Source organism: Staurois parvus, unplaced genomic scaffold, assembly GCF_062004578.1.
Source record: "Staurois parvus isolate SC_StPar_1 unplaced genomic scaffold, SC_StPar_1.0 ptg000172l, whole genome shotgun sequence".
In the NCBI taxonomy this organism is placed as follows: Eukaryota; Metazoa; Chordata; class Amphibia; order Anura; family Ranidae; genus Staurois; species Staurois parvus.
The window spans coordinates 11,428,430-11,441,692 of NW_028317968.1; the positions used below are offsets into that span (position 1 = coordinate 11,428,430).

At 32.2% G+C, this 13,263-nt stretch overlaps 1 protein-coding gene across 1 annotated transcript in view; it reads right to left on the reverse strand.

The window, feature by feature from the left end:
- NT5C1A (5'-nucleotidase, cytosolic IA) overlaps positions 1-13,263 on the reverse strand; it is a 65,351-nt gene that overhangs the window by 32,231 nt on the left and 19,857 nt on the right. The window contains exons 3-4 of the mRNA XM_089676678.1: positions 11,507-11,636; positions 9,837-9,959 (exon numbers count right to left, since the gene is read on the reverse strand). Coding sequence (XP_089532804.1) covers positions 9,837-9,959; positions 11,507-11,636 — 253 coding nt within the window. The remainder of the gene's footprint in view (positions 1-9,836; positions 9,960-11,506; positions 11,637-13,263) is intronic.

The following is a 13,263-nucleotide window of genomic DNA, read 5'->3' on the forward strand; positions in this document are numbered from 1 at the left end:
ATATATCAAAATTTAGGTCTGTTTCTTGTGATTGTCACAATATAAGCCTTTTCACGGTAGCATTTATACTTTTAAAACTACAACCGTTTGAAGATGGCAATCGCCACTGATGTCAGCAACTTGGAGCAGTTTGTTTATAACCATGACTCTGCCCTTGGTGTGGAGGGAGTTGCCATAGGAACCCAGCTGTGTGAGCAGGAAGCAGAGAGACAAAAGCTAACCTGCCCACTCCAGTTGTGTGGAGGCCAGAACACCACACAATTTCCACAGAAATTGTGAAGACACCAGTGAAGTGAGCAATTTGAAGCAGTTTGTTTTTAACCGCTCTTCTCTGCCATATTTGAAATCTAATTCTTTTTCTTATTATAGCCATATTTGCCACGCTAACTCCTCCCACAGTTTTTACACTACAAAGACAAGTAATATATCAAAACGTGCGCATTGATCCCGATCGGATTGCTATTACTTTGTAGAACGTTTCGCCGAATCGTTCAAGAAATATCGCGGTTTTTGCGGCGAAATTTTCCCATAGGAATGCATTGAGCAGCACAGCACAGCTAGAGTGTGCAAAGGAAAAATCAGAAAAATCAGAACATGATTTGTAAACTGCCATCACTCTTTCATTTTCAAGCCCACCTACACATATCTTATATCAAAATGTTCAGCTAACCCTGCTGTCACTAAAAATGTTCACGAATACCAGTAGTGTACCGCGCTCCAATATATTCTACCTTATGTGATATAATGAATTCATAAGTGTACCACCGATAATCAAATAATTACATCAATTAATTATACTTAAATATATGATTTGTGTAAATATATAAAATAAATTAATTTATCAATGTGAAAAAACAAAAACTATGAATGAAAAATATAAATAAAAAATAAAAAATATTTGCAGTGGGAATGACAGTTCCTTCTGTATAAATGAGATGGTGTTATTATTCAGTCTGGATAAAAATAAAAATAAAATAAAATTAAAATAAAAATAAAATTAAAATTAAAACAAAATAAAAATTAAAAATAAAATAAAAATTAAATAAAAATTAAAATAAATAAAAAATATTTGCAGTGGGAATGACAGTTCCTTCTGTATAAATGAGATGGTATTCTTATTCAGTCTGGATAAAAATAAAAATAAAATAAAAATTTAATTAAAATAAAAATAAAAAAAATTAAAATTAAAATAAAATTAAAAATAAAATAAAAATTAAAATAAAAATAAAATTAAATTTAAAAAAAAATTAAAATCAAAATAAAATTAACATAAAATTAAAATAAAAATAAAATTAAAATAAAAATTAAAATAAAATTAAATTAACATAAAATTAAAATAAAAATAAAATTAAAAATAAAAATAAAATTAAAAATAAAATAAAATTAAAATTAAAATAAAAATAAAATTAAAATTAACATAAAATTAAAATAAAAATAAAATTAAAATTAAAATTAAAATAAAAATAAACATAAAATTAAAATAAAATAAAAATAAAAATAAAATTAAAAATAAAATAAAATAATAAAAATTAAAATTAAAATAAAATTAAAATAAAAAAAAAATTAAAATAAAAATAAAAATAAATAATTGATATCCCGGATAAGACACTATGTTTCTTTTCTTTAATATTTAATTAATACTAATTTTAGCACGCAATTGAACTTGGCAAGTTTAAAAAGCCTGTTTAGAACACACATGCTGACATTCCTCTCAGAGTGAGTTGTCATAGCAACCCAGCTGTCTCAGCACAGTGAGCCTACTCCGCCCTCTCCAGGTGCAGCAACCAAAGGTCACTCAAGAGGCAGATGACTCACCAGGCTGGACTGTGAGCTTCAAAATACAAGCTGAAATGCATTTCTCACTATCAGGCTTGCAATGTGCACTGCTTACATTTCATCAATCATTTGGTAAAGGTTGCGGCAAGAACACTTTACACAATTTCCCCAGAAATTGTAGATTGTCTAGTTTTTATTAAGTGTTCTTGCATAGCAAGGAACACTTATTGTTATCTCACATATATATTCTTATTCTTATTCTTATTATAGCCATATTTGCCACGCTAACTCCTCCCACAGTTTTTACACTACAAAGACAAGTAATATATCAAAATGTGCGCATTGATCCCGATCGGATTGCTATTACTTTGTAGAACGTTTCGCCGAATCGTTCAAGAAATATCGCGGTTTTTGCGGCGAAATTTTCCCATAGGAATGCATTGAGCAGCACAGCACAGCTAGAGTGTGCAAAGGAAAAATCAGAAAAATCAGAACATGATTTGTAAACTGCCATCACTCTTTCATTTTCAAGCCCACCTACACATATCTTATATCAAAACGTTCAGCTAACCCTGCTGTCACTAAAAATGTTCACGGCTAGGACATACTCCTGATAGTTTTCACAATATGACCATTTGTTTGGACCTCACACCTCCCATTGACTTTCATTGAAACTCCACTCTAGACACCAGACATTTTAAGGGACGTTTTTAAACTGCGACTGTGCCTTCATTTGTTATCTTTCAGAGACACACTATACATCAAACTGTAGGTCTTTTTCTTGTGATTGTCACAATATAAACCTTTTCACGGTAGCATTTATACTTTTAAAACTACAAGCGTTTGAAGATGGCAATCGCCAGTGAATTTGGCAAGTTTAAATAGCCTGTTTAGAGCACAGCTTCTCAAACACCTGTGACTGACTGAGGTAACAGGTGCAAGCAAAGGTCACTCAGGGGGCAGCTGAGTCACATTAGAGTGAGAATGCTACCATGTGAAAGGAAAAATCAGAACATGATTTGTAAACTGCCATAACTATGTCATTATCAAGCCCACCTACACATATCTTATATCAAAACGTTCAGCTAACCCTGCTGTCACTAAAAATGTTCACGGCTAGGACATACTCCTGATAGTTTTCAGAATATGACCATTTGTTTGCACCTCACTCCTCCCATTGACTTTCATTGAAACTCCACTTTAGACACAAGAAATTTTAAGGGACGTTTTTAAACTGCGACTGTGCCTTCATTTTTAATATTGCAGAGACATACTATATATCAAAATTTAGGTCTGTTTCTTGTGATTGTCACAATATAAGCCTTTTCACGGTACCATTTATACTTTTAAAACTACAACCGTTTGAAGATGGCAATCGCCAGTGATGTCAGCAACTTGGAGCAGTTTGTTTATAACCATGACTCTGCCCTTGGTGTGGAGGGAGTTGCCATAGGAACCCAGCTGTGTGAGCAGGAAGCAGAGAGACAAAAGCTAACCTGCCCACTCCAGTTGTGTGGAGGCCAGAACACCACACAATTTCCACAGAAATTGTGAAGACGCCAGTGAAGTGAGCAATTTGAAGCAGTTTGTTTTTAACCGCTCTTCTCTGCCATATTTGAAATCTAATTCTTTTTCTTATTATAGCCATATTTGCCACGCTAACTCCTCCCACAGTTTTTACACTACAAAGACAAGTAATATATCAAAACGTGCGCATTGATCCCGATCGGATTGCTGTTACTTTGTAGAACGTTTCGCCGAATCGTTCAAGAAATATCGCGGTTTTTGCGGCGAAATTTTCCCATAGGAATGCATTGAGCAGCACAGCACAGCTAGAGTGTGCAAAGGAAAAATCAGAAAAATCAGAACATGATTTGTAAACTGCCATCACTCTGCCATTTTCAAGCCCACCTACACATATCTTATATCAAAACGTTCCGCTAACCCTGCTGTCACTAAAAATGTTCACGAATACCAGTAGTGTACCGCGCTCCAATATATTCTACCTTATGTGATATAATGAATTCATAAGTGTACCACCGATAATCAAATAATTACATCAATTAATTATACTTAAATATATGATTTGTGTAAATATATAAAATAAATTAATTTATCAATGTGAAAAAACAAAAACTATGAATGAAAAATATAAATAAAAATAAAAAATATTTGCAGTGGGAATGACAGTTCCTTCTGTATAAATGAGATGGTGTTATTATTCAGTCTGGATAAAAATAAAATAAAATTAAAATTAAAATAAAAAAATAAAATAAAATTAAAATAAAAATAAAATTAAAAATTAAAATTAAAACAAAAATAAAATGAAAAATAAAATAAAAATTAAATTAAAATTAAAATTAAAATAAATAAAAAATATTTGCAGTGGGAATGACAGTTCCTTCTGTATAAATGAGATGGTATTATTATTCAGTCTGGATAAAAATAAAAATAAAATAAAAATTAAATTAAAATAAAATTAAAATAAAATAAAAATAAAAATTAAAAAATAAAATTAAATTAAAATTAAAAAAAAAATTAAATAAAAATAAAATTAACATAAAATTAAAATAACATAAAATAAAAATAACATAAAATAAAAATAAAATTAAAAATAAAATAAAATTAAAATAAAATAAAAATAAAATTAAAATTAACATAAAATTAAAATTAACATAAAATTAAAATAAAAATAAAATTAAAATAAAAATAAAATTAAAATTAACATAAAATTTAAATTAAATTAAAATAAAAATAAAATTAAAAATAAAATACAAAATTAACATAAAATTAAAATAAAAATAAAATTAAAATAAAAATAAAATTAAAATTAACATAAAATTAAAATAAATTAAAATAAAAATAAAATTAAAAATAAAATAAAATAAAAATTAAAATTAAAATAAAAAAAAATAAAAATAAAAATAAATAATTGATATCCCGGATAAGACACTATGTTTCTTTTCTTTAATATTTAAGTAATACTAATTTTAGCACGCAATTGAACTTGGCAAGTTTAAAAAGCCTGTTTAGAACAGTCATGCTGACATTCCTCTCAGAGTGAGTTGTCATAGCAACCCAGCTGTCTCAGCACAGTGAGCCTACTCCGCCCTCTCCAGGTGCAGCAACCAAAGGTCACTCAAGAGGCAGATGACTCACGAGGCTGGACTGTGAGCTTCAAAATACGAGCTGAAATGCATTTCTCACTATCAGGCTTGCAATGTGCCCTGCTTACATTTCATCAATCATTTGGTAAAGGTTGCGGCAAGAACACTTTACACAATTTCCCCAGAAATTGTAGATTGTCTAGTTCTTATTCTTATTATTATAGCCAAATTTGCCACGCTAACTCCTCCCACAGTTTTTACACTACAAAGACAAGTAATATATCAAAACGTGCGGATTGTTCCCGATCGGATTGCTATTACTTTGTGGAACGTTTCGCCGAATCGTTCAAGAAATATCGCGGTTTTTGCGGCGAAATTTTCCCATAGGAATGAATGGTGCATCTAGAGTGGCAGCAGAGCACAGCTAGAGTGTGCAAAGGAAAAATCAGAACATGATTTGTAAACTGCCATCACTCTGCCATTTTCAAGCCCACCTACACATATCTTATATCAAAACGTTCAGCTAACCCTGCTGTCACTAAAAATGTTCACGGCTAGGACATACTCCTGATAGTTTTCAGAATATGACCATTTGTTTGCACATCACCCCTCCCATTGACTTTCATTGAAACTCCACTCTAGACACCAGACATTTTAAGGGACGTTTTTAAACTGCGACTGTGCCTTCATTTGTTATCTTTCAGAGACATACTATACATCAAACTGTAGGTCTTTTTCTTGTGATTGTCACAATATAAACCTTTTCACGGTAGCATTTATACTTTTAAAACTACAAGCGTTTGAAGATGGCAATCGCCAGTGAATTTGGCAAGTTTAAATAGCCTGTTTAGAGCACAGCTCCTCACACACCTGTGACTGACTGAGGTAACAGGTGCAACCAAAGGTCACTCAGGGGGCAGCTGAGTCACATTAGAGTGAGAAAGCTGCAATGTGGAAGGAAAAATCAGAACATGATTTGTAAACTGCCATCACTATGTCATTTTCAAGCCCACCTACACATATCTTATATCAAAACGTTCAGCTAACCCTGCTGTCACTAAAAATGTTCACGGCTAGGACATACTCCTGATAGTTTTCAGAATATGACCATTTGTTTGCACCTCACTCCTCCCATTGACTTTCATTGAAACTCCACTTTAGACACAAGAAATTTTAAGGGACGTTTTTAAACTGCGACTGTGCCTTCATTTTTAATATTGCAGAGACATACTATATATCAAAATTTAGGTCTGTTTCTTGTGATTGTCACAATATAAGCCTTTTCACGGTAGCATTTATACTTTTAAAACTACAACCGTTTGAAGATGGCAATCGCCACTGATGTCAGCAACTTGGAGCAGTTTGTTTATAACCATGACTCTGCCCTTGGTGTGGAGGGAGTTGCCATAGGAACCCAGCTGTGTGAGCAGGAAGCAGAGAGACAAAAGCTAACCTGCCCACTCCAGTTGTGTGGAGGCCAGAACACCACACAATTTCCACAGAAATTGTGAAGACACCAGTGAAGTGAGCAATTTGAAGCAGTTTGTTTTTAACCGCTCTTCTCTGCCATATTTGAAATCTAATTCTTTTTCTTATTATAGCCATATTTGCCACGCTAACTCCTCCCACAGTTTTTACACTACAAAGACAAGTAATATATCAAAACGTGCGCATTGATCCCGATCGGATTGCTATTACTTTGTAGAACGTTTCGCCGAATCGTTCAAGAAATATCGCGGTTTTTGCGGCGAAATTTTCCCATAGGAATGCATTGAGCAGCACAGCACAGCTAGAGTGTGCAAAGGAAAAATCAGAAAAATCAGAACATGATTTGTAAACTGCCATCACTCTTTCATTTTCAAGCCCACCTACACATATCTTATATCAAAATGTTCAGCTAACCCTGCTGTCACTAAAAATGTTCACGAATACCAGTAGTGTACCGCGCTCCAATATATTCTACCTTATGTGATATAATGAATTCATAAGTGTACCACCGATAATCAAATAATTACATCAATTAATTATACTTAAATATATGATTTGTGTAAATATATAAAATAAATTAATTTATCAATGTGAAAAAACAAAAACTATGAATGAAAAATATAAATAAAAATAAAAAATATTTGCAGTGGGAATGACAGTTCCTTCTGTATAAATGAGATGGTGTTATTATTCAGTCTGGATAAAAATAAAATAAAATTAAAATTAAAATAAAAAAATAAAATAAAATTAAAATAAAAATAAAATTAAAAATTAAAATTAAAACAAAAATAAAATGAAAAATAAAATAAAAATTAAATTAAAATTAAAATTAAAATAAATAAAAAATATTTGCAGTGGGAATGACAGTTCCTTCTGTATAAATGAGATGGTATTATTATTCAGTCTGGATAAAAATAAAAATAAAATAAAAATTAAATTAAAATAAAATTAAAATAAAATAAAAATAAAAATTAAAAAATAAAATAAAATTAAAATTAAAAAAAAAATTAAATAAAAATAAAATTAACATAAAATTAAAATAACATAAAATAAAAATAACATAAAATAAAAATAAAATTAAAAATAAAATAAAATTAAAATAAAATAAAAATAAAATTAAAATTAACATAAAATTAAAATAAAAATAAAATTAAAATAAAAATAAAATTAAAATTAACATAAAATTTAAATTAAATTAAAATAAAAATAAAATTAAAAATAAAATAAAAATTAACATAAAATTAAAATAAAAATAAAATTAAAATAAAAATAAAATTAAAATTAACATAAAATTAAAATAAATTAAAAATAAAATTAAAAATAAAATAAAATAAAAATTAAAATTAAAATAAAAAAAAATAAAAATAAAAATAAATAATTGATATCCCGGATAAGACACTATGTTTCTTTTCTTTAATATTTAATTAATACTAATTTTAGCACGCAATTGAACTTGGCAAGTTTAAAAAGCCTGTTTAGAACAGTCATGCTGACATTCCTCTCAGAGTGAGTTGTCATAGCAACCCAGCTGTCTCAGCACAGTGAGCCTACTCCGCCCTCTCCAGGTGCAGCAACCAAAGGTCACTCAAGAGGCAGATGACTCACGAGGCTGGACTGTGAGCTTCAAAATACAAGCTGAAATGCATTTCTCACTATCAGGCTTGCAATGTGCCCTGCTTACATTTCATCAATCATTTGGTAAAGGTTGCGGCAAGAACACTTTACACAATTTCCCCAGAAATTGTAGATTGTCTAGTTATACTTAAATATATGATTTGTGTAAATATATAAAATAAATTAATTTATCAATGTGAAAAAACAAAAACTATGAATGAAAAATATAAATAAAAAATAAAAAATATTTGCAGTGGGAATGACAGTTCCTTCTGTATAAATGAGATGGTGTTATTATTCAGTCTGGATAAAAATAAAAATAAAATAAAATTAAAATAAAAATAAAATTAAAAATTAAAATTAAAACAAAATAAAAATTAAAAATAAAATAAAAATTAAATAAAAATTAAAATAAATAAAAAATATTTGCAGTGGGAATGACAGTTCCTTCTGTATAAATGAGATGGTATTCTTATTCAGTCTGGATAAAAATAAAAATAAAATAAAAATTTAATTAAAATAAAAATAAAAAAAATTAAAATTAAAATAAAATTAAAAATAAAATAAAAATTAAAATAAAAATAAAATTAAATTTAAAAAAAAATTAAAATCAAAATAAAATTAACATAAAATTAAAATAAAAATAAAATTAAAATAAAAATTAAAATAAAATTAAATTAACATAAAATTAAAATAAAAATAAAATTAAAAATAAAAATAAAATTAAAAATAAAATAAAATTAAAATTAAAATAAAAATAAAATTAAAATTAACATAAAATTAAAATAAAAATAAAATTAAAATTAAAATTAAAATAAAAATAAACATAAAATTAAAATAAAATAAAAATAAAAATAAAATTAAAAATAAAATAAAATAATAAAAATTAAAATTAAAATAAAATTAAAATAAAAAAAAAATTAAAATAAAAATAAAAATAAATAATTGATATCCCGGATAAGACACTATGTTTCTTTTCTTTAATATTTAATTAATACTAATTTTAGCACGCAATTGAACTTGGCAAGTTTAAAAAGCCTGTTTAGAACACACATGCTGACATTCCTCTCAGAGTGAGTTGTCATAGCAACCCAGCTGTCTCAGCACAGTGAGCCTACTCCGCCCTCTCCAGGTGCAGCAACCAAAGGTCACTCAAGAGGCAGATGACTCACCAGGCTGGACTGTGAGCTTCAAAATACAAGCTGAAATGCATTTCTCACTATCAGGCTTGCAATGTGCACTGCTTACATTTCATCAATCATTTGGTAAAGGTTGCGGCAAGAACACTTTACACAATTTCCCCAGAAATTGTAGATTGTCTAGTTTGTTATGTTATGATTAGGATGAGATTCTGATGGATCCACCTCCATCCAACTCAAACACAAAAAATTGGAATATTATTTCACTTTTATATCTTACTGAATTGATTGCAATATGTTTCCGTATCATATGTAGTGTATTTTTTATAATAATGAAACATGAATGCAAAAAGATTTGGCTGATTATCCAGGAGTCAAAGACTACTGCTCCACTCTCATCGGACTAAAATGAAAGGACCTGAATAATTGTGGATCATTCATTATGTCATTACATTATTTTGGATGCTTCAAACATTAACAAAAGGCCCAAACTATTGCATCATGTAATCCTACTGAAACAAATAAATATAAATGAATTAGTTGTTTTCATTATCATTTATTTCGGATTCGTTGGAATTCATTACTATTGCGATTTACAGATTCAGATACATCTGAATCTCCAAATAACGAAAATGTTGTCTGAATTTCGATTTGTAACAAATCGCACAGGTCTACCTCACAGCCTTCATCTCTATTGAAGGCAGTTGCTTACCTTCTTCTATAGCTTCCTGTACCTTCTGAGCATCAGATGAGAGGTATAGATTGGTATGGTAAGCTTTAAGGTAGCCAATGGGGCTGTTGCCTCCAGTCATGCAGAAACGTTCAATAAAAAGATCTGAAAAAAAACAATATACGGCAATTACAAACATTCAAGCCTGAAACATGCACCAGCCCTTATATAATTATAACACTTATGTTCAGTCCGGTAACGAGTAGAACTAGTCACCTGAATTCAATGCTGGGCACTTTATGCCAAACTTGTTTCATGCAGTTATATTGTTTACCATTTGCTATACAGCTCTGGAATAATGAAAGGTTTCTTTAATTACCTTTAACAAACAATGATTACACTCAGTGCTGGTGCTAGACTATTTTGCGCCCTTTGGCCGTTAGCATTTATTAGCTCCAGTCTATCTGAAAATTGCTATGCATAGCAAATACTCAATAACACAATCATCATTCCCTCCCCTCATGCCAGGGTACTAGGTGTAATCCTAGACTCCCATCTGTCCTTTCACCCCCAAATCCATTCACTGCCCAAATCTTGTAGACTTCATCTCCGCAACATCTCCAAGATACGACCGTTCCTAACCTCGGAAACCACTAAGCAACTTATTCACTCCCTTGTTATATCTCGCCTTGACTATTGTAACTCCCTCCTCATTGGCCTACCTAATCGCAGGCTGTCCCATCTTCAGTCTATCATGAATGCCGCTGCCAGACTCATTCACCTTACTAACCGTTCTGTATCTGCCACCCCTCTCTGCCAATCCCTCCACTGGCTTCCCATTGCCCAACGGATAAAATTCAAAACACTAACAATAACGTATAAAGCCATTTATAACTCTGCCCCAAATTACATCAACGATCTTGTCTCTAAATATCACTCTCAGCTCCTAGCAAGACCTCCTGCTCTCTAGCTCCCTTGTTTCCTCCTCCCATGCTGGTCTCCAGGACTTTTCCAGAGCTTCCCCCATCCTCTGGAACTCTCTACCCCAATTTATCAGACTATCGCCTACTCTGCTCACTTTTAGGTGATCTCTGAAAACCTATCTCTTCAGGGAAGCCTATCCTGCCCTCGGCTAATAATGGAATCTTCTACTCTTCCAACCAGTCCATCCCCCACAGTTACTACCTTTTGTATCACTAGCCCCTCCCTCCTAGCATGTAAGCTCCAAGGAGCAGGGCCCTCCTTTCCCTCTTATATTGAACTGTATTGTTGCTGTATTGTCTCCCTTATATTGTAAAGCGCTGAGCAAACTGTTGGCACTATATAAATCCTGTATAATAATAATAATATATAGTAAGCTAGAAAACAAAGCATAATAAATATGTGCAAAGTGTAAATACTAATGCAACCAATTAGTTTTCATCTCCAGTTTTTATGTTATAACTGAGTAAAGTACATCTAGTAGCACGAATATTGATTGATGCATGTTACAGTACTTTGCATGTAGTGTACTTTGCACTTTCTTAAATTACCTTGTTAAATATTAAAGCCTGGTATGGTCTTCCCACAAATACTGATCTGTTGTGTGTTGAGTTCTAAGTACCTAAGTATATACTATAGATGGTCATTATGCATGCAGGAAAAGAATGTGGAGAGTATAAGACCATGAATGACTGTGTACATAAAAAATGGCTGCATAGCATCATACTTACTATAATGGTTTATGGTATTAATAAGTCTCACTCCGACTTGTGCGTGATTATTAGTCATAAGGACAATGTCAAATAGATCTTCACTATCTGGGTAAAGCAGGCGCAGGTGACTGTTGACTGCTTCCAGGGCCTGGGGGAGAATCAAGACAGGAAAATTATACACATCACACATTTTCCCCTTACAAATGTTTAACATCATCTTCTTGTTCTAGTCTGTTTAAATCCTTAGGTCAAATCTGTTCACTGCTACAGTCAAATTAAAGAGATTCTTTCTTATAGCAAATTACCTATATGAACATATGTCACATATACAGCATGTAGCCAGGTACTTGGCTATGATGAGATTGCCGCAGCTCTTTACACTATCACTGAACTAATAGCATGATTCACCTCACTGTCTGCCTCCGGCCAGCAGGGGGAGCTGGGAAGTCAAGGAGCTCCATAGACCTCTATGCTGGCTGTAGTGGAAAGTGGGAAATGAAGTTCAGGAAAGGAGTCATGCTATGGACTCTTATTGACTATTGAACTGCATTTCTCAGAGGGAGCTTTCCAGGAGGAGTGGAAACAGCTGCATTTTCTCAAGCTGTAGAGGACACAGCTTCCTCTTGCCATGGGGGAGAGTGCGAATCACTCTCCATTGTGTGCCTCGTCTGCTGCTTAAGAGTGGCCTGAGAAGGATCAGCAGTGCTGAGTCCAGATGTGCCAAGAGCCTGAATCACCTGGGTGCACAGCAGAGAGTGGACTAATCATTGTGTGTGACTGGATGGTGAGCTTCAATATCAATGGAACACAGAGCTGCTGCTCTGGGGATTTACTATCTGCTGCTAGAGTGTCTGAGCCCTTTAGGAACTGACCATACAGCCATCTAGTATTACTTCCTGCAGGCTTGACAGGCGCTATTCTCATGTGCACCAATGTTACAACTAGGCCCCAACACTAGAAGGCCAAAGAGTTAGGACTAATGACTGTTCCTTTGCAGCTGCGACCAAGAGATCTACACTTGGTGCTTATGCTAAGTGGTCCCTTTCAGTGAACATTGCACCATATCCTAGCCATTCTCTTAGAGTGCACTCTAGACTAGTCATAGTATTAATATATATAATGCTGTTAATGCTTACACTCTCCAGCCACTTTATTAGGTACACCTGTTCAATTGCTTGGTAACAAAAAAGGGGAAAAAAGGGAATTTAAGTGACTTTGAACATGGCATGGTTGTTGGTGCCAGACGGGCTGGTCTGAGTATTTCAAAAACTGCTGATCTACTGGGATTTTCACACAACCATCTCTAGTGTTTACATAGAATGGTCAGAAAAAGAGAAAATATCCTGTGACCGGCAGTTTTGAGGAAAAAAATGCCTTGTTGATGTCAGAGGTCAGAGGGGAATGGGCAGACTGGTTGCTGCAACATTCGGATGTTAGGGTCAGAATTTGGTGTAAACAACATGAAAGTATGGATCTATCCGGACCCGTATCAATGGTTCAGGCTGGTGGTGGTGGTGTAATGGTGTGGGGGATATTTTCTTGGCACTAGCAAGGTGTACTTAATAAAGTTGCTGGTGTGTGTATACATATATATATATATATATATATATACATACATACGTATACACACACATTATATTGCCAAATGTAGTGGAATGCCTGCCTTTACACGCACATGAACTATAATGGCATCCCAGCTTCAACTCTTCTGGGAAGGCTGTCCACAAGGTTTAGTAGTGTGTCTATGGGAATGTTTGACCATTCTTCCAAAAGCA